A 19,694-nucleotide genomic window follows, 5' to 3' on the forward strand; every position below is an offset into this window, starting at 1 on the left:
TTCTGCTATTATTTCCTGTTACAGCTGTTTTCTGTTAAAAGGCAGACTTTATTTTATAGGCTGATCTGCCCAGCATGTTGAGCCTCCTATAATGTATGTTCTCAAATGAAATCTGGACATTGTGCAGCATTATTGGCTAGATTTCATATATTAAATTTGACTGGCCATGTAATGAGGAGTGACAAAAAGCAGCAATTTTAAGTGATGGAATAACTGTATTAAATATATTGCTCAAATGTTTTATGACTTATTTGTATTTTGCGATGATTATGAGCCACAGCTAAGGATTAAAAAGTTCATTATTTTGGAAAAATGTACACTTTATTCCATCATTCTTCAGACCCATTCACTTTTTCACATTTTGTAATGTTCCAGCCTTATGCAAAAATCATTAAATTCATTTTTTCCCTCATCAATCTACACTCTATACCCCATAATGACAAAGCAAAAACAAATTTTTTGAATTTTTTGTCTAAGTTATTAAAAAGGAAAAACTTAAATATCACATTGACACAAGTATTCAGTATGCCCTCCATTTCTCTTGATCATCTTTGAGATGTTTCTACACCTTGATTGGAGTCCATCTGCGGTAAATTCAATTGATTGGACATGCTTTGGAAAGGCACACACCTGTCTATATAAGGTCTCACAGCTGACAATGCATATCAGAGCAAAAACCAAGCCATGAGGTCAAAGGAACTGCCTGCAGAGCTCAGAGAGGGGATTGTCTCGAGGCACAGATCTGGGGAAGGCTACAAAAAAATGTTCTGCTGTATTGAAGGTTCCCAAGAGCACAGCGGCCTCCATAATTCTAAAATGGAAGAAGTTTGGAACAACTAGGACTCTTCCTAGAGCTGGCCATCAAGCCAAACAGCAATTGAGGAAGAAGGGACTTGGTAAGAAGAGAGGTGACCAAGAACCCGATGAGCTCCAGAGATCCTGCATGGAGATGAGAGAAACATCCAGAAGGACAACCATCACTTCAACACTCCACTGATCTGGGCTTTATAGCAGAGTGGCCAGACAGAAGCCTCTCCTCAGTTTGCAAAAAAGCACCTAAATGACTCTCAGACTATGGGAAACAAGATTCTCTGGTCTGATGAAACCAAGATTGAACTGTTTGGCTTCAGTTCTAAGTGTCATGTCTGGAGGAAACCAGGCAGTGCTCATCACCTGCCCAGTACCATCCCAACGGTGAAACATGGTGGTGGCAGCATCATGCTTTGGTGGTGTTTTTCAGCAGTAGGGACTGGAAGACTGGTAGGGTTGAGGGAAAGCTGAACAACACAAAGTACAGAGATATCCTTAAAGAAAATCTGGTCCAGAGCACTTAGGACCTCAGACTGGGCTGAAGGTTCACCTTCCAATAGGACAATGACCGTAAGCACGCAGCCAAGACAATGCAGGAGTGGCTTAGGGACAACTCTATGAATGTCCTTGAGTAGCCCAGCCAGATCCCTGACTTGAACCCAATCGAACATTTCTGGAGAGACCTGAAAAATGGCTGTCCACTGATGGTCCCCATCCAACCTGACAGAGCTTATGAGGATCTGCAGAGACGAATGGCAGATCCCTAAATCCAGGTGTGCAAAGCTTGTTGCGTCATACCCAAGAAGACTCAAGGCTGTAACCGCTGCCAAAGGTGCTTCAACTTCAAGCTGTTTTCTCCCTATATACAATAAGAAAAATATAGAAAATCGCCAGAATTATCCTTGAAATTCTCATCATTAGTTCACTGGAGACTTGATGCAGAGGGATAATCTGAACGTGGACTTGTGAGCAGAGAATGTTTTAAACTCCCTCTGTTTGATGTGATGACATGACTACAGCAACTTTAAAAAAATCCGACATGATCCTTTTCAGAGCATCCATGTTTATCTTATCTGGGTTTGATTTTTCTAGTAACAGAGCTTCTCAAGGCTGTTTGCCAGTTGATCATCAGTTCACAGATGTCAGAGCGTCCTTGGATGGAACACAAAGATCACATCTGCAGCACTACAGGAAGTTAACGTAACTCTGACATAAAACAAAGATGACTAAAGTATGTTGCAAGTTTCATAGAACTGAAACTAAATGCTGCCTGAAAAGAAAGTAATTAATATAAAAACTGATGAATGATTTAGAAAACAATAAGCAGGAATCCAACAGTGATATCAACATTTGTTAAGACTAAAACACTAATGGAGCTCTCCACTGTTGCTGCTGATATCTGAATGCCACAGACCTGGAGGAAGGACAGGTCCTGGTGCTCCAGAATGTAGGTGACCTCCAGGTTCTCCAAGACGACGGAGCAGTTGGAGTACATCCTCACCATGTTGTCATAGTGATTTTCACGAGTCCCCAACAATGTCAGCTGGTTACTCATTCCCTGGCACACTAAAGAAAGCAAGAGAGAAAGAAAGAAAGAAGTTATTGAAGTCACATTTGAAGTGTGTTAACCTGCAGTTTCTCTAACAGACACTAGATGGTGCTGTTTTCTCTTGTATTGAAGTGTATGTGAAAACCAACCAGCAACTACCACGTCTTGAGTCTGAAACACCTTAAAGTGCCACCGATGGCCGCTAAATGCCCCAAATGACTCCCAAAAGCCTCAACTTCTCTCTAGAAATACCAAGTCAATAATCTTTTTAAAGAAGTTATTATTGTCTCAATCTCTAAACCCAGGCCCTCTAATAACTGTGCTTGTGGCCATTTTGGAAATTATTGCTGCGTTAATAAGATCTGAAGACTTATAGTAGCTTTTATGTCTGCTGTGTGGGTGTTGAATGACATCTGTGATTGACAGTTGGCTCACCTGCCACTTTTCCCAACTCCAGGACTTGCACTGCGTCAGACTATTGTCGCAATATTTTAAAAGTTCAATCGTTAATTGATTAAATCTAAAAATTAGCACTGAAATATAGTTGTTTCTGTGATATGCAGTATGCTTTTTATTGCAGGAAGTGTTTATCAATGACTCTTCATTGGTAGTAGAATTTGAAAAATGTCATTATTTTCCATAGCTTGCAATTTTGCCCTAATTCCTGAAATTTTACCGCAAAAAGAGCACAAAACATTACAAATTGTACCGCAATTTTTGAGAGAGGACGCTGCAAAATCGAGAATTTTTGGCTGCAATAATCACAAAATAACTAAGCAAAATCCTGGAGGGACTGATATGGTGTGGTACGTGGCCTGACGCATGACTTGTCTTTCTTTATATGTGGTGTTATTGTGTGTCATATAATCCCTGTTCAGTGGTTTGGGCTGTTTTAATGGTATGGAAATAAAAATTATTCATATGTTCAGAAATTCATTAAGTAATTTAAGAAAATGACTTCTTCTGAGTTTATGCATTACTAAATTTAAAGGTAAACTAAGAATATTGATGGTACAGAGATTTTAAAAATGTTCCTGGGCTACTTGGTGTCCAAGTAAAAAACTAGATTTAATGTTCATACACATACAGGGCAACTCTATGTCAAAATGTACACAGCATCATTACTTTGGTGGTTATATGTAGGACTTCTGATATCTTGTCTTCTAAATTGCTACTGGATACTAAAGTGTTAAATTTTTTAGCTTCTCACCCAGTGGAGGAACAGTGTAAGACGATAACATCCAGTCAGGTATTTTAACACGGTCTTGTTTCCAGACAAGAAGTCATTATGTGAAACTGTATTTAAGATTCAGGGAGGAGCAAGGAGGTTTAACACCTTTCTAAAGAAACTAATTCCCCCATAACGAGTTTGACCACAGGTGCAGTACGCATCTGACACCTCTGTAACCTTTTGCTGGCATGACAGTGAGGAATGAAACCCTACTGGCTCCTTTTGTCGCCTGCAGCAGCTTACAGGTTAAAGATGAGTAACTTCCTGCAGAACGTCAGCTACTTACAATCACATTTGTAAACAAAAAGACCAAAGCGAGACCTGCAGGATTTTTGTTGTAATGTCTCAGGATGGGATGTGTTTGTATAGAGGATTATAAAAATAAATCAGTTTGATACAAGGAGCTGAGGTGCACTCTTTCGAGGATTTTCTTGAAGTGACGTCACCGATCATATAAAAACCCTGCAGTCATGACTGATAACCTGCAGTTTTTTACATCTGTCCTGCAGGTTTTTCCTCCACACTTGATCTGATTCTGCAGGAAACAATCTGCATGATTTTAAGCATGAAAGTAGAACTGAAACGATTAAGCGATTGACTGAAAATTTATCTGTAACATTCTCTTGTTACTCATGAAAATATTGACTTGTGTGATCATAAATTTAATATCTTCCAGTTTTATTAGTCAGGCAAAACAACCAATTAGAAGATGTCACCTTGGGCTTTTGGAAATTGTGACATTTTATAGACCAAACAATTAACTGAGAAAATAATCAGCAAATTAATCGATTTGATACTGAGTCTGAGAGAGTCTGAACCAGTCAGTGACAAAGAGAACACAGCTGCAGCAGCACTGCTCTTTGCCTCTCTCTGATTGGCTGTTGGCTCACATTGGGGGAAGCCCATTGGCCGAAGCCTCGGGGGACACATCTGGACACACACACACACACACGCAGACGCAGACACAGTGACCATTAAACTTTCTGTCTTTCCATCCGGCCTCATCCCACTCATTCCTCCCTGTGGTCTCCCTCTTCCTTCCTTCCTCCCTCCCTGTCAGGATTACAAACCTTCTATCATGAGCTGTTGAAGTTGGAAAATACTTTGTATTAATATATGTTATAAATATTTGATACTTTGTAGTATTATAAATATAGTTTAGAAGTATTTTTAAAAAAAGAAAAAGAAAAGACACTGATAGTGATGACATTGACATATGCAAATACACACACACACACACACACACACACACACACACACACACTTCACACCTCACAAATACACACACACTTCACACTTCACAAACACACAAAGAGTACTGTTTGTTCAGGAACAGGTCTGATCTGTCAGAGTATTTCTTGGACGACATCCTCTGCTGTTGTATGGCACAATGCACATGAAAGGCTTCCTGATAGTGTGAACTGTGTGTGTTTTACACTTCCCACACCTTTAGACAGATGCTTATTGTCACAAAGCATTTCACAAATTTTCTCAGCAGCTCTGCAACAGAATGTTTTTATACCACAGGACTCTTGCGTCATCTGGGCATTTTTCTGATAAAGATCGACAGTGGGGTTTTTTGTGGCTGCTTGATCGGAGTCAGGATAAGCACACACACAGACACACACTGTATATATACAATCAATCAAGTTTATTTGTCTCATGTAATCATATTAGGTACAGTCACAGTGAAATTTAATACCACCAGTTCCTTCAATTTGTGTATTTAAGAGTTTAAATAGAATAGTAATAGTAATAAATATATGTGTATGATTCTTTGAGCAGCAAAAACAAGACTCAACAAAAACAAGGATCCTAGTGGCCTGAAGGTAGAAGCTCTTCCTGAGCCCCTCTGTGCTGGCCTGGTGTATCCGGTACTTTCTTCTCGACTGCAGCAGGAAGAAAAGGCCTTTATCCATGTGGTTGAGATCCTTAATGATTCTCTGAAACTTATTTTTGCAGTGCCTGGTGAAAATATCCTTAGAGCACCACCTATTGTGTGTTCAGCCGAACAAACCACTTTGCAGGGCCTTACAGTCCTGCTTGGTGCTGTTTCCATACAGGACAGAGATGTTCCCCGTCAGGACGCTCTCGATGGTGCAGGATTAGAAATTCCTACCCGGCATTTCCTCAAGTGTCTGAGGTGAAACAGTCTCAGCCTTGCCTTCCTCACCACTGAGTCAGTATGCAGCACCCAGGTCAGGCCCTTGGTGATGGTACTTCACAGTACAACGAGGTACTGGAAGCTGTCCACCCTCTCCATCTAGGACCCACTGATATTAAGGGGGGCGTAGTTCCTTCCCTGCTTCTTCCCAAGGCCACTATCAGCTCCTTAATCTCGCTGACATTCAGGAGTAGGTTGTTGTCGTGACACCAGCAGGTCAGGCCCTCTACTTCCTTCAGGTAGTACTTTTCATTGTTATCTGTAATCAGGTCACCACAGCTGTGTCATCAGCAAACTTGATGATGGTGTTGGAGTCCAAAGTGGCTACACAGTCATGTGTGTGCAGGGAGTACAGCAGGGGGTTCAAAATGCAGCCCTGGGGTGCTCTGGTGTTAAGGAGGAGGGCAGAACCCTCACCACCTGGGGTCTGCTCGTCAGGAAGTCTAGGATCCACGTGCACAATGAGGTGTTTAATTCCAGGTCCTTGAGCTTTGTAACAAGCCTGGAGGGAACTATGGTGTTAAACGCTGAACTGTAGTCAATGAACGGTAATCTCACATAGCTCTCTTTCTTATCCAAGTGAAATAGGGTGGTGTGAAGGATGTGTGCTATGGTGTCTTCTGTTGATCAGTTGGAACGGTAGGCAAACTGTAGTGGATCAAGTGTGCTGGGTAGTGCGGATCAGATGTAATCCTTGACCAGCTGTTTAAAGCACTTCATCAGTACAGTGCTGAGTGCCACTGGGCAGTAGTCATTCAGGCAGGCTGGTCTTGTGTTCTTGGGCACAGGAATGATGGTGGACACCTTGAAGCACATGGGTATGAAGACTGAGTCAGGGACAGGTTGAATATCATTGTGAACACTGGCGCTAGTTGGTCAGCACATAGTTTGAGAACCCGCCCACTGATACCATCTGGTCCTGCTGCTTTCTTGGTGTTCACACGCTTGAAAGCACTCCTGACGTCATGCTCAGAAAGGGCAATAGGTCTGAAAGGTACGCCCACCTATCTGTTAACCTCTGCTTCAGCTGTTTTTGCTTGCTGGCTGCCGATGGCCTCAAAGTGAGCATAAAAGTTGTTTAGCTCACTTGCTAGACACACATCAGCACCTAACAAGGAAGGGGGCTGAGCTTGTTATCTTTCATAGTTCTTAGATCTTGCCACATGCTTCTGGAGCTGCCCTCAATCAATTGTAGTTGCACTTTCTTCCCGTAGTCCTTTTTTGCCTCCTTTACTGCTCTTCTTACATTGTAGGCTGCTGCTTTATAATTGTCCATGTTTCCAGACTGCAGCCCCAAGTTGCAGGCTGCAGTGCGTGTTTATGGCATCCCAGATGGTTCTGGTAATCCATGGTTTCTGGTTGTGGAATGATTTAACTGTAGTTCTGGGTACAGTTGATTCTGTTGTTTCATAAATTAAATTTAGTGATCCAGAGTGTTTTTTCCTCTTTTGGCAAAGTCAATATGTTGATAGAAGTCAACCATAACCTTTTTAAGGTTAGCCTGACTGAAGTCTCCAGCAACAATGGGTGCAGCATTGGGATTACCAGTCTGTGAGCAGTTTATGTCTTTGCAAAGAGCCTACAGGGCAGCCTCTGTATTTGCCTGTGGTGGGACGTAGACTGCTGTGATCATGACCAATGTAAATTCCTTGGAGAAAGTGCGGTCTACATTTGATTGATAATAAATCCAGATCAGGTGAACAGGAACGGGAGAACATTTTAATATTCCCACTGTCACACCAGTCCTCCCCCTTTTTTCTTGCCAGAGTCCTCTGTTCTGTCAGAAAAAGAGTCACCTGGTCTAATGGTGCTGGCAGTATTCCAGGATTTAGCTTAAGGTTCAGTGAAACAAAGGACATTACAGTTCCTGATATCCCATTAGAAACTGATGCAGGCACGGAGGTTGTCCAGTTTATTATCCAACGCCTGTACATTGGCTAGCAAGACACTTGGCAGAGACGATCCATGTGGCCGGGATCGCAGCTGGTGTTTAATCCCTCCACGTTTACTTCAGTGTTTGCTCCAATATTTAGATAGATGCAGAGATGGTCTTACTTGTCTGTGTGGTCAGGGCTGTAGCTGGTGTTTATCCCCTCCACATTTTCCTCGGTGTTTACTCAAATGTTTTTATTTGAAAACCTCATCCAGCCATGTAGCAGAGTCAGCAGGAGGAGTTTCCAAAGTGGTGAGTTGACCTTTTCCCCATCCTGATGAGTGACTCATTGTTATATGTTATCATTGTCCAATAATTTTGGACGAAAAGTAAAGAGCATAAATTTAGCGGAGCTTACGGAGAGGCGACAAAATAGGTCTGCGCCTTCTAGAATGATACTATGTGATGGTTTGACTGGAAATATCATACCTTGAATCCTGCAGTCTCGACAGTTGTTCAAAGTACTGTTCTTTGACCCAAAATTCAACAAAAAAATATCCTGTTTGTATGTCTGATGCCTGTTTCAAATCTCTGTTGTTAAGATAAAACTGTCACTGTACAAAAACTACTGTATCAGCCCAAATGCTTCTTACATGTGAATATTTTCTGGTTTCTTTAATCCTCTATGACAGTAACTGAATATCTTTGGGTTGCGGACAAAACAAGACATTTGAGGACGTCATCTTGGGTTTTGGCAAACAGTGATCAACATTTTTGACCATTTTCTGACATTCTATAGACCAAACAACGATTCAATTAATCAAACTGCTATGAGTAATTAAAAAGAAATTTTAAAAAATAAAAAGTAGGGTATTATATTTGAGGACTAGACATTTATGTATTCATAAAGATCAGATATTCTTTTTGAATGGAGAGTACTAATGTAACTGTACTGGCGCCAACAGAGCATTATGGGTTGTTTTTAGCCTTAATGTTGCAAGGCTAAGAGTTTGTAAGTCCTAAAATTAAAACACGCAGGACTTTCTGACAGCTTGTGTGACATATTTTGGAGGTAATCTTAAAAATACTTCACAAATACATAGTTTAAATTTAAGTGGTTCGGTAATTTCCTAATACAGCTGGTCACTGTAGTTTTTAGCAAACAGAAGGAAATAGGGCATTTGTTTGGGACTATTCTCTTTTTTCATATACACTCTTTATTGGATAGTTTTAATCCCATCGAGAAATCAAACTAATTTAGAATAACTACATCCTTCACTCAATACAAATACAAGTAACGCCAATAACCACAATGATAATAATACCTTGGTTTAAGAAAATCCAAATAAAACAAATAATTAAACAAATATGAGGTGGATTTGGCTCTGGGAATATCAGTTTTTATTTTTGTACATTTGTTTCTCGTACCCTCTTCCATCTCACATCAAACAAATGAGCTAAATTCACCACCATTTTTATAGATTTTGTTAATTGTGTCCTTCCTGTTGCTTATTTGTAGTGTTGGTTATCTGTTTGTAAGTGCTGCCGCTGTTAAATCTCTCCAAAATAACAAACTTGTTTTCCATGTTTTACCGCTTATATCCTTCCATTTTTCTCCTTCTCCAAACTAGTGCTTGCTTAGATTTTCTGTAAACTACTTTCATCCTCCACAATCTCATAAATCTGTATGAACTCTATTAGATGCTCTTGTTACAGGCTATTAATGGGTGTTTCTCCTTTACTGTTTTATTTAGTCGTATTTCTTTTGCTATAATTTGTAATTTGTAAATCATCATAGAAGTGTGACCTCCGTCCCCAACAGTATTTGTTTGTTTGTATTTTCAGCTGCGGATGAATCCACATTCGGTATTATGGTGAGTATCTCTGGCAGCAGGAGGGTGTGTGTGGGATGAATCAAAATAAACTACAGTGTGTGTGTTCACGGTGATGAAGGAACATGTCAAACGGTGCAGCGCTGTGACTCACTGAAGCATGTTTAACAGTTTATCAACAATAATGGAGCTATATCAGGCTTTGGATTGACACACACAATACTTATTTTAGATCTTGTGACTTTTTTGTGCCTTTCAACTTGACTTTGACCTAAAGAAGCTATTTGTGTTCGTGCATGTGCATGTCAATGATCCTCACACCACCCTGTGACGGCTCAGAGAGATAAAATACAGATGAATCAGAGTGAGAACGACAGACGAACATGAAGAAACTGGATCTGTTAAATCCTCTTTATCCATATTTCCTCTGCCTCCATGTTCCTGCTGACTCAGCTGGACTCTACAGCAACTAGAGAGGAGTAAATAAGTAAATCTTTGCTGTTGCCGTCATCGTTTTGTTTTGTTTTTCTGAAATGGCAAGTTTCAAAATCCTCCAATCGTCTTAAAGCACCAGCTGGACACAGTGTGTGTGTGTGTATGTGTGTGTGTGTGTGTTTGGTTAGACATACTGTTCCAACTTTCAGGGTCAAACTGCTTTATTTATCACTTTCAGCGGGTCATCTACCTCTGTCTCTCTCTTTCTCGATGCTTGCTTTATGTTTAAAGGAACAGTTCAACAGTTCTGGTGTCCATTTAAATCCAGGGTGTGTTTAACGTAGCTTAGCATAAAGACTGAAAGCAGAGGGAAACTGCTAGCCTAGCTCCATCAAAAGAAGAAAAAAATCCACCTTTCAATAACTCCAAGTCCGTCTGATTTTCATGTCGTATCTTGTTGGCTAAGCAGCTAGTCAGCAGTCCATCCTACAGTCAGTTGGGTTTGGTCGACTGTAGAGTTGGGAAAGAGCTCAAATGTGGCAACCCTTTAATGGGTTTTGTTCTTGATTACAGACTGTTTTAATGGCAAATATCCTTAAAATTGTACCTATTATCAAGAAAATACAGCTGAATTTGTACCTTAAAAATCTTCAAAAGTTTCAATTAAGATAAACCCCAAATTTGGGATTTATTAATAAATAATTTAAGGGGACAGATTCTGCCTTTTGGGGTTTTCTGTTATTTATTTCCTGTTCTGATGACGGATGTTAAACATGTTCATGTTTAAACATGTGTCAGGGCATCAACCTGCTCTGAGTGCTTCATTTGTGATTTGTGACTATTGTGTGATATTACAACTTTTTGTTCTCGTATTATTCCGACTTTTTCCTCATAATATTACGATTTTCGCCTTGTAATATTCCGACTTTTGTGTGTGTGTGTCAAAGAGGCGTGTTTCTGACGGGAAACATGTTATCTGTTTTGGATTTGACCTTTATTCAGGGTTTGACAAACATACACTTGTTTGTGTTTTCATCGTGTTGAAGGTGACAGGATGTAGAAAGTGTCTCTACTGTCTCTACTGAGACTCTATTCTGTCAAATCTGACAAATCAACATTGAAATTCAGTCTGTTTCATCATCACAATCTACCTAAAAACAAATATAAATGCACTGCACAGCACTGTCAGACTGTTAGATATGTTCAATCTGAAAACTGCCAAATATCCATTCATCTGGTAATCAATAATCATATGGATTTTGGGGGCCTCTGTGTGGCACTGTTCCAAAACGTGAGTCAACCTTTGTGTCATTGCCTTGGAAACTGTTGATGTGATGGGAGTGCCACTGCTATCAGAGTTTACCAGAGTTTATCAGAGATTAATGCAGAGCGCGAGCGTATGGGACGCGGGTTAGCTAACGAGTGACAGACAAACACGTATATTAATGTTTTTCTCCAAAACTCTGGAGCCAAGTAAAAATACAGATGGGGAAGAAGGGAAAGGGGAATCTTATTTTTATGCCATAAATGCAGCTTATTAAGTCATCCTGTCCTTGTGGTCACAAACCACCTGCTGCACCACCTGACCGAAGCCGACTGCATGATATGCCGTCCTTCACGCCTCGTCTCTTTAAGGTTTTTTCGGTGCGTACCACCAGGCCTGAAAAAAATTCTAGGGGAAACACTGGAAAACCTTTTTTTTTATTATACAGATCTTTTTTACTGACTTCTCATGGACAAACGAACAATGGACCCATTGCATAATTGGGTCCTTGGAGCGTCACCAGGTTTGGGTTTCGCATGAAGCAACAATGCATTTAAAAGTCTGTGTGAAGCTTCTATTCAGCTTCAGCAGTCTGAGTTAGTCATATCAAGTGGATATCTGCCACATTTACAGTCTTTTTAGCATCAAATTCCCTCTTTGTGTTTCCTCGGACAGTGTTTCCCTGTTGAGCTTCAGGTGGAAGTATAATAACAAAAAGAGGGACTTTGGCACTGAAACGACTGTAACGTTGAAAGATATCTACTTGATTTGACTCATTTAGATGTTGAAGCTTCATATTATAAACTTTTAAAAACATTTTTGCACAGAAGGAGGACTTTGGATCGGTCCTTTAAAGCTTTGCAGGAACACAATAAATGAAACCACAGTCTAAACGTCTCTATCTGTCGCCTCCCAATCTGAAAATCTTTAAAGAAACATTCTAGTTTGTTTTATTTTGCTGTTGTCTGTCGTTTTATGAAGATAGATGTTTCTAGTCACCCCAGTTCCCTGCCCAGCTTTACTCCACATCATCTGCGTCTACATAATCTGATTAATCATAAATAAGGAACTCTGTTTGAAGACTTTTATAGTTTTAGTTTCTATTGAGCTCGTTTATTGTAAAGTTGTGTTTTAGAAGTCTTATTTGGATCTCAAATGTGTTGAGTTTACTATCATGGAAAACTGGAAAACTAGTATATATTCACATGTGAGAAGCTGCCATTGCTTAAAAAATGACTAAAACCAATTAATCACTTGTCAAACATGAGACTAATTGATTATTCCACTAATTATTTTAGCTTTATAGTACTACCATGTATAGTGGGGGTCAGTATTAATGCAGCGGTGCCTCTATGGAAGACAATGTCTGTCTGTCTTTGATCCAAACTGAAATATCTCAACTATTGGATGGATTTCTGTGAACTTTTGTATAAGCATTCATGTTCCCAAGAGGATGAACTGTAAAAACAAAAATACTTTCTGGGATCATTCTTTTGTGTGTAAGGCAGCATCAAGCTTGACTTAAACATCGCTGTCCTTACTTTGTAAAATAATATGTAACAAATAAATACATAAATATATAAATTTACTGAATTGTTATTTATTAAAATAATGGTATCTGATACCAGATCGGCCCATTGCCACTGATACCTGATCCATCTATTTGAGTCAGTATCTTACTGATATCTGGTATCAGTATTGGTATCGTTGCATCTCGAGCTGAAACTGTTGGAATCTACTCGCAATAAACTAAACGGGAACTAAATGTGGAAAAAGGTATTTGCAGAGGACGCAGGTCATTTTTGCTCAAAAACCACATTTTAGAAGTTAGCGGCTTCATGTAGACAAAGACTGAGTTTTGTTTTAATTCCAAAGCACGCTCTGCAGATTGTGATTACAGCAGCAGCCAATCAGAGCTCAGAGAGCCAAAGAATCTATCTGTTTCACAACCTGCAAGAGATGGACGAGATAAAAAACACACACACACAGCAGTACCTGCACCGCCTCCTTTCTTATTGCAACATTCATGTTGGACTCTCTCTCTCTCTCTCTCTCAGGGGAATGCTATTTGTTCAGGGAGGCAGACCAGTGTGTGTGTGTGTGTGTGTGTTTGTGTGTTTGTGTGTGTGTGTCAGTATTGAATTATGTGTAATGAGTGAAGAGCTGCTGACTCGTCTTTAACACCACAGTCAGTGTTCACCATAATAACTGTCACTCAGTCAACATGTTGTTTCTGAGCACTGAGGCAGTTTGTCCACTTGTTGACAGTCTGAATCGTCCAATCAGCTGCCTGAAGAACGGACAGAAGACCCTCGTTACACCGACAGCGTGAAGACCTCAGTCTGAACCTGAACTAACCCCAATTTAACCCTAACTCTACCCTCAGACCAGCAAATCCTCCAAAATAAACCACAAAACAAGTCTGAGATTTGATCTGATCTGACGCTGTGTTTGAGGTTTACCACAAAAACGCGAAACTGCCTGTTTAGAGAAAGACAGATGTAAATACCACGTACACAAACACCACAATCAGCCCATACAAATTACTATATACACAAGTGATACAATAATTAATAAGATGAATACCCGTACTTTCATACTTACCTTCCTACTTTACTTTTTTAAAGATTTATACTCTTTAATTATTTATAGTATTCATTATTCACGTACTTTGTGTGATTTTGTTTGTTTGTTTTTGTTGTTGTTTTTATATCTGGGACTGAGTAATGATCATTTTATTCCTTTACATGTACAATGTGTTTGAATGACAATAAAATCCTTTAAATTCTTGCTTTTTCTATGACTTGCACTGTTCCAGGGTTGAAAAAGATAAATGCATTGATTAAGAGTTATGGTCATTTGCACAATTTTACCTCCTGACTTTTGTAATATATATTTTTTTATTTTACTATCCAAATTATATGGATGTTACTGTAAAGATTTATGATGAATTGGCATTCATTCCTCTATTTATGCTTCGCTATTGTACATCTTTGACCTTTTGTGACAGTTTGATGCTATTTGGAGGTGGCTGTAATGTTTAATGTCTGACAAGTTACAGTTTTTGCTGCAATATGTTTGATAACAATGTAAAATTTATGATATATCAGCATTTTTACTTGTTGTCATATTCTATTTGTGACCTTTGGAGAGTTTGGGGTAATATGGATGTTGCTATAATTATAATATTAATTATTAAAATAATTGGGTTAGTTTAAGGTGCTCATCAGTTAAACTAATTTGTGTGATTGGATGATTGAGGCAGCTTCTGTATATATATATATATATATAATATATATATACTGTATATAGATTTTACTGCAGTAAGCGAGACGGCGTGCGGGAGGCTTTCTCATCATTTTCAAGTCCTGCCGCATGTTGAGTTGTGCAGAGATTTTTTTTCAAATACCGTACACACAAAACATCATAATCAGTCCCTTCTTCAAAATGACTGTATACAAAATTGATACAAAAGCAAACAATAGGTAAAATGTTGAATGTCCATCTCTCAATCAAGTCAAACCAAACTGTGCATTCTTTCAGCCTCATCTTTCGGTACTTTAACATTATTTGCATTATTTAACATTTATGAACAGTCCCCACTAATTCCAACGTTCCTCGAGATCCCTCTTAAAGAGCAATTTCTCCAAATATCCCCAAATCTCCCCTTCTGTTTGCCAAACATTCCTTTTTAATTCCCAGATATTTAAGAGAAGAGAAACGTGACACAAACGGTTCTTTCAACCTGTTGCTGATGATTATATACTGACTTCATTCATGACAAACGAAAAGTCTTTCAGCGTTGCTTGCAGGTTTATATAAAACTGGAAGTTGCCACCCAGCTCACATGAGAGCTTCCAACATTTTAAACTCTTTGTTTCCTCAAAGGTCAGCACTGTCAAAGTGGTTTCTGATTGATCAACAGCAACAAATGTGTTTGTCAAAGTCCACCAGGAAGGCAGGTCGACCCACTGCTAGCATGTTGATGTAACAACTAGTCCTCCAAATGAAACGAGTGGATACACGGTTTGATCATGTGACTCCAGAACGACACATAGTAGTGTTTTATAATCTGGCGCCTCTATCAGCAGGATGACATCATTTGTCTGTTAAAAGTCCACTATGTGGTTATTACCAGCCACCCAAACAGCCACCTCCATGTGAGGTAATCTGTCCATATACATATATATAAATATATATATATGTCATATGAACTGCTCCACTGATCCGGGTCAGAATGACTACAGCCGCTAGATGGCATCTGTCACTCAAATGTAACTATAGCTCATTTTGGGGTGACTGACATGATGACCTGTTGTGTCGTTTTTCTCGGATGTCATGAGCTCTGTCCTGATATCATGCTGTATTGGTTTGTAGTGTGCACTGTATTCCAGAAGTCAATGTTGTTTTGTGTTCTGACTGGTACGAATTAATTTATCAATGTGGACGCAGACGGACATCAATCAAATTGTGACTTTGGGGAAGCAAATCAAACTTCAGCGTCTGTTCTTCAGCAGCTACATTTCTAAAAACATGCAAAAGAAAAAAATCCAGCTCGAATTAATGTGGGACAATAGTGTCCATTTACAAAAGCAACAGATATCAAGTGGATTAAGCATACTGACTGTTTTAGGTTTATTTAAATTGGTCACTTTTCTACTGTGAAACTTAAAACTAGAGATCTCTGTCCTCAGTCACATCATGTTCAAGTTCTCTCATCATGATTCTGTGCATCAACTCTTCAGTTGTTCTGCAGCTGAAAACCCTGCAAATTCGCTCTTCTTTATTTATGTGACCCCGGTTGAAGCGGCTAATCCCTCTGAGAGAAAAGGCAAGCGTTCTGAATGAGTCGCAGTCGGGAGTCTTTACTCTGGGAGGCGGCGGCTCCTTCTCAGAGCAGCAAGACCAAATCCATCTTCATAAAAGATCAAAGAGGAGAGGAGAAGAAAACAGAGGAAGAAGATGGAGAGCGACCTTCAACCAGACAGTTCTCCTCGCAGAGACACAAAAATCACACAACTAAAGGGACAGTTCACCCAAAAACACAAACACATTTAGCATTTATTAGCACTTGTACAACTTGTACAATGTACAATATTAGCTATAACTTCTCCTATGAATACATATTTTATATTCACTATATTTTCACTATATTGTCATTCATTATCTGTTTAAACAGCTTTTATCCACATTAATAAACGACATTAATAAACACTTATATCTGCTGACAACCACATTACAGTGTGTTATAAACAATTTATTAACTGTCATACATGATAAACAGAGGGTTCAAATAAAGTTTTACCTCTGAATCTTAATAAGATTAATAATATACACTTAATATACAGTATATGTTTACCGACATGTGATGCGATCAGCTGAGACTCAACACTCCTGATCCTACAGTGTTGTTACAGAGTGAAGCTTCTTCCTCTAACAAACAATCTTTGGCTGAATGCAGAAACCAGTCTGCAGGAAGTTCATTTGCCAAGTTTCACTCTGGCCTTTTGACGAGTTACAGTCAAACACATAATCAACATGGATGATCTGCGGTGATGGTAATAAAAAAGGGTTAAAAGAGATAAACGGATCCAAAATGAAACCTTGTTTTAAGATCAATTCTGATCGATACATCGATTCCAAAGACTATAATGTGAAGGCAGTGACTGTTTTTAATGTATCTCCATGTTTTTGTATTCTTGCTTTCTTTGTTTTTTTCTATCTTTATGGTCTTATGTCAGCAACTTACAGATTTGCACGACAATGGCGTCATGAATAAAGTCTGATTTGATTCTGCCTTCGACAAAGTGTTCACTAAAGCAGACGTTGGAAACAGAAGAGAAGCATGAGTTCTGATTGAAAAAGCCCCCCGAAAACAACAGAAAAACAAAAAGAGATCAATTCATAAAAGCTTGTGTTTAAAACTATGACATGGAAATCAATAGTTTCAGGGTTTGATCTGCGGTCACCTTGCCTGGAGCTCCGCCACACACACACACCACTGACGGGCCTCAAATATTCAAATATGCACTCTGTGATAAATCAATGAAAGCTTTGGGTCATTCTGCTCTGCTGACAAACATTCAATAAAATTTTAAATTGTGTTTAAGTGCTTTTATTGATGATCCTGAACACGATGTGACAGAAACACGAGAGGTCGTCTTGAACCTGGTTTAATACAGACCAGCTTCTGTCCTCTTCCCTGTTTGACCAAACTGGTGGACTAGACGTGAGACGCAGAGAGAGACATAATTTTGTCCTGCAGGATTCCATAACAAGAACACAGTGGCCTTGTTTCTCTACATCACACACACACACACGCGAGGAATGTCTCGACCAGCTGAGAAGCAGTCGTCTAGTTGAACACACACACTCAGCAGGTTTGAGAAAATCACATTTCAGTTTCACTTTGACTGCTTTCATGTTAAATCACACTCGTCTGATCAGTCAGATGGGTTCATTTCTTCATTGCACAGATTCATCATTGCACTGCTTTAACAGTGTCGGACACAGACATCGTCTTTTTTAGTCCACACTTTCTTGTTTTTGAAACGTCGTGCCTACATTACCCACAATGCAACTTAACGCTGAAAATAGAGAGCCGAAGTCAAACTGGGACTTAAGGATTCTGTTCCACAAGTAAGAAAACCTCATTAAAAATCTCATTAACGTGTAATTCTGCTAATCAGTAAAGATCCGACCTCGGATCAGAACCTTTCTCTACAGTATGTCGTGTGTCTCGCTTCATATAATAATAATAATAATAAATTTTATTGATATAGCACTTTTCTTAACAATGTTACAAAGTGCTTTACACAGGAAAATAAAACCAACAAGGCAGATAAAATAAGCAAAGAGGAACAAAGAGGTGCATAGTAACATTAGAAGATGCACAATAATAGTAATAAAAGGACAATAGAATGCACAGGAGTAAAATAATGATAAAAAAATAAGATAAAATAACATCAATTAATAGGTGTAAAAACAGTAATTAAAACATATCAAACATTTCCAAAAGCTTTCACAAAGAAAAAAGTTTTAAGACGAGATTTAAAAGAAGCTAAAGAGACCTAGTGTGTCTGAGTCCAGTGGGCAGGAGGAATATAATTAGATGAGACGGAAGTTTTCTGAAAAATCATCCATTATTCAATATTTATGTGTATTTCTGAATTACCCGATTTATGCTGAAAACAGAAATAGTAGAAATACATGAAACGTAGTGACTCTTGTAAATAAAGGAAGTGAAAACCGAACAAATGTTTAGAGTCTCACCAGCTCGATTCTTTTACTTTTAACCTTTTTGGAGAAAAACGACACAACAGGTCATAATGTATATTAGTTTGAGTGACAGGTGCCATCTAGCAGCTGTAGTAATTGTGACCCGGAGCAGTGGTGCAGTTCAGATGACGTATATATATATATCTATATATATAGAGATATATATATACGTATATATATATATATCAGGGTTTTCCCTAACGTTATTGCGGCACGGGATGTTGGTGGAACGCAGCAACCGGACAGTCTACAACACGCACACGCTAGAGTTATCTTGTAATTCATCTTCAAAAAAGGCAGCGGTTGCAAGCATGTTTTGATTTAATGACTAAATAAGTTAAGTTTCTACACCGTCACCCAGAGACTAACGTTAGCAGAGCGGAGCAGCAATCAGCAGTAACAAACGAGAGCAGCTGACCAACACACACTGCAGCATTAACATCAACTTAAACCCACTCTGGTGTAAAGAAAATAAGTCGGTGCTCAGTCTGTTTCACCTCAGAAACCCCGCACCCGCACAGCGTGTTGTACGATTTAACGATGAGCTCCGGAGCAGCAGAGACGCTGCTCTCCACTGCTGGAGACATGATGTTAATAACACAGAGGAGCAGTCTGCCTCCCCCTCAGTTTGTTATTCTCATGCAGGCAGGAGACTGTAAGATGCTTTCATTCATTCATTCATTCATTCATTAATGCAGTTAACTTTTTAGAATAAAAGAGGTGCCAGTTCTGTTTCATATTGTATTTCAGGGGATGAAGGACATCAGTGAATGGTTTGGCACACAGTCTACTGGAGCAAGAGACTGAATATAGTGCCGCCTTTTGTATTCATTCACTCAAGAATCGCTTTTGAATCGAATTAGCACCCAAGTATGATGATAGTATCAAATATGGAGATAAGCATGTCGTCGCATGTCAGGCCTACAAAATCAACACTGTTCATTTGTCACAACTTTTATTTTTCATCTTTTTGTTCCATCTTGGGATAAAATTTAAATACTTATGGACACTTTTGACTGTCAAATCATAATTTTTTTCACAGCACTCTTAAGGTATGTGCAGAAACTGTGTACGCCGCACCCTGCACGTTCTCCAGCCTTTGCAACCTTTATCTAAAAAAAAAAAAATCCCTCCTTACACCTAACCAGACCTTTACCGCAGCCTTGACATATCATAAAACATCATCATTGTTTAACAGTGATGTGTAACGGTTTTTGGAAAGCACAGACACATGATGTCATCCAACCGATTTCTGCTG

The 19,694-nt window shown here is 39.2% G+C and overlaps 1 protein-coding gene across 1 annotated transcript in view; it reads right to left on the reverse strand.

Annotated features, from left to right (window-relative positions):
- Positions 1 to 19,694, reverse strand: part of LOC121888316 (melanoma receptor tyrosine-protein kinase-like) — a 54,094-nt gene that overhangs the window by 21,287 nt on the left and 13,113 nt on the right. The window contains exon 2 of the mRNA XM_042399764.1: positions 2,225 to 2,376. Coding sequence (XP_042255698.1) covers positions 2,225 to 2,376 — 152 coding nt within the window. The remainder of the gene's footprint in view (positions 1 to 2,224; positions 2,377 to 19,694) is intronic.

This window comes from Thunnus maccoyii, chromosome 21 (genome assembly GCF_910596095.1).
Source record: "Thunnus maccoyii chromosome 21, fThuMac1.1, whole genome shotgun sequence".
NCBI classification, from domain to species: domain Eukaryota; kingdom Metazoa; phylum Chordata; class Actinopteri; order Scombriformes; family Scombridae; genus Thunnus; species Thunnus maccoyii.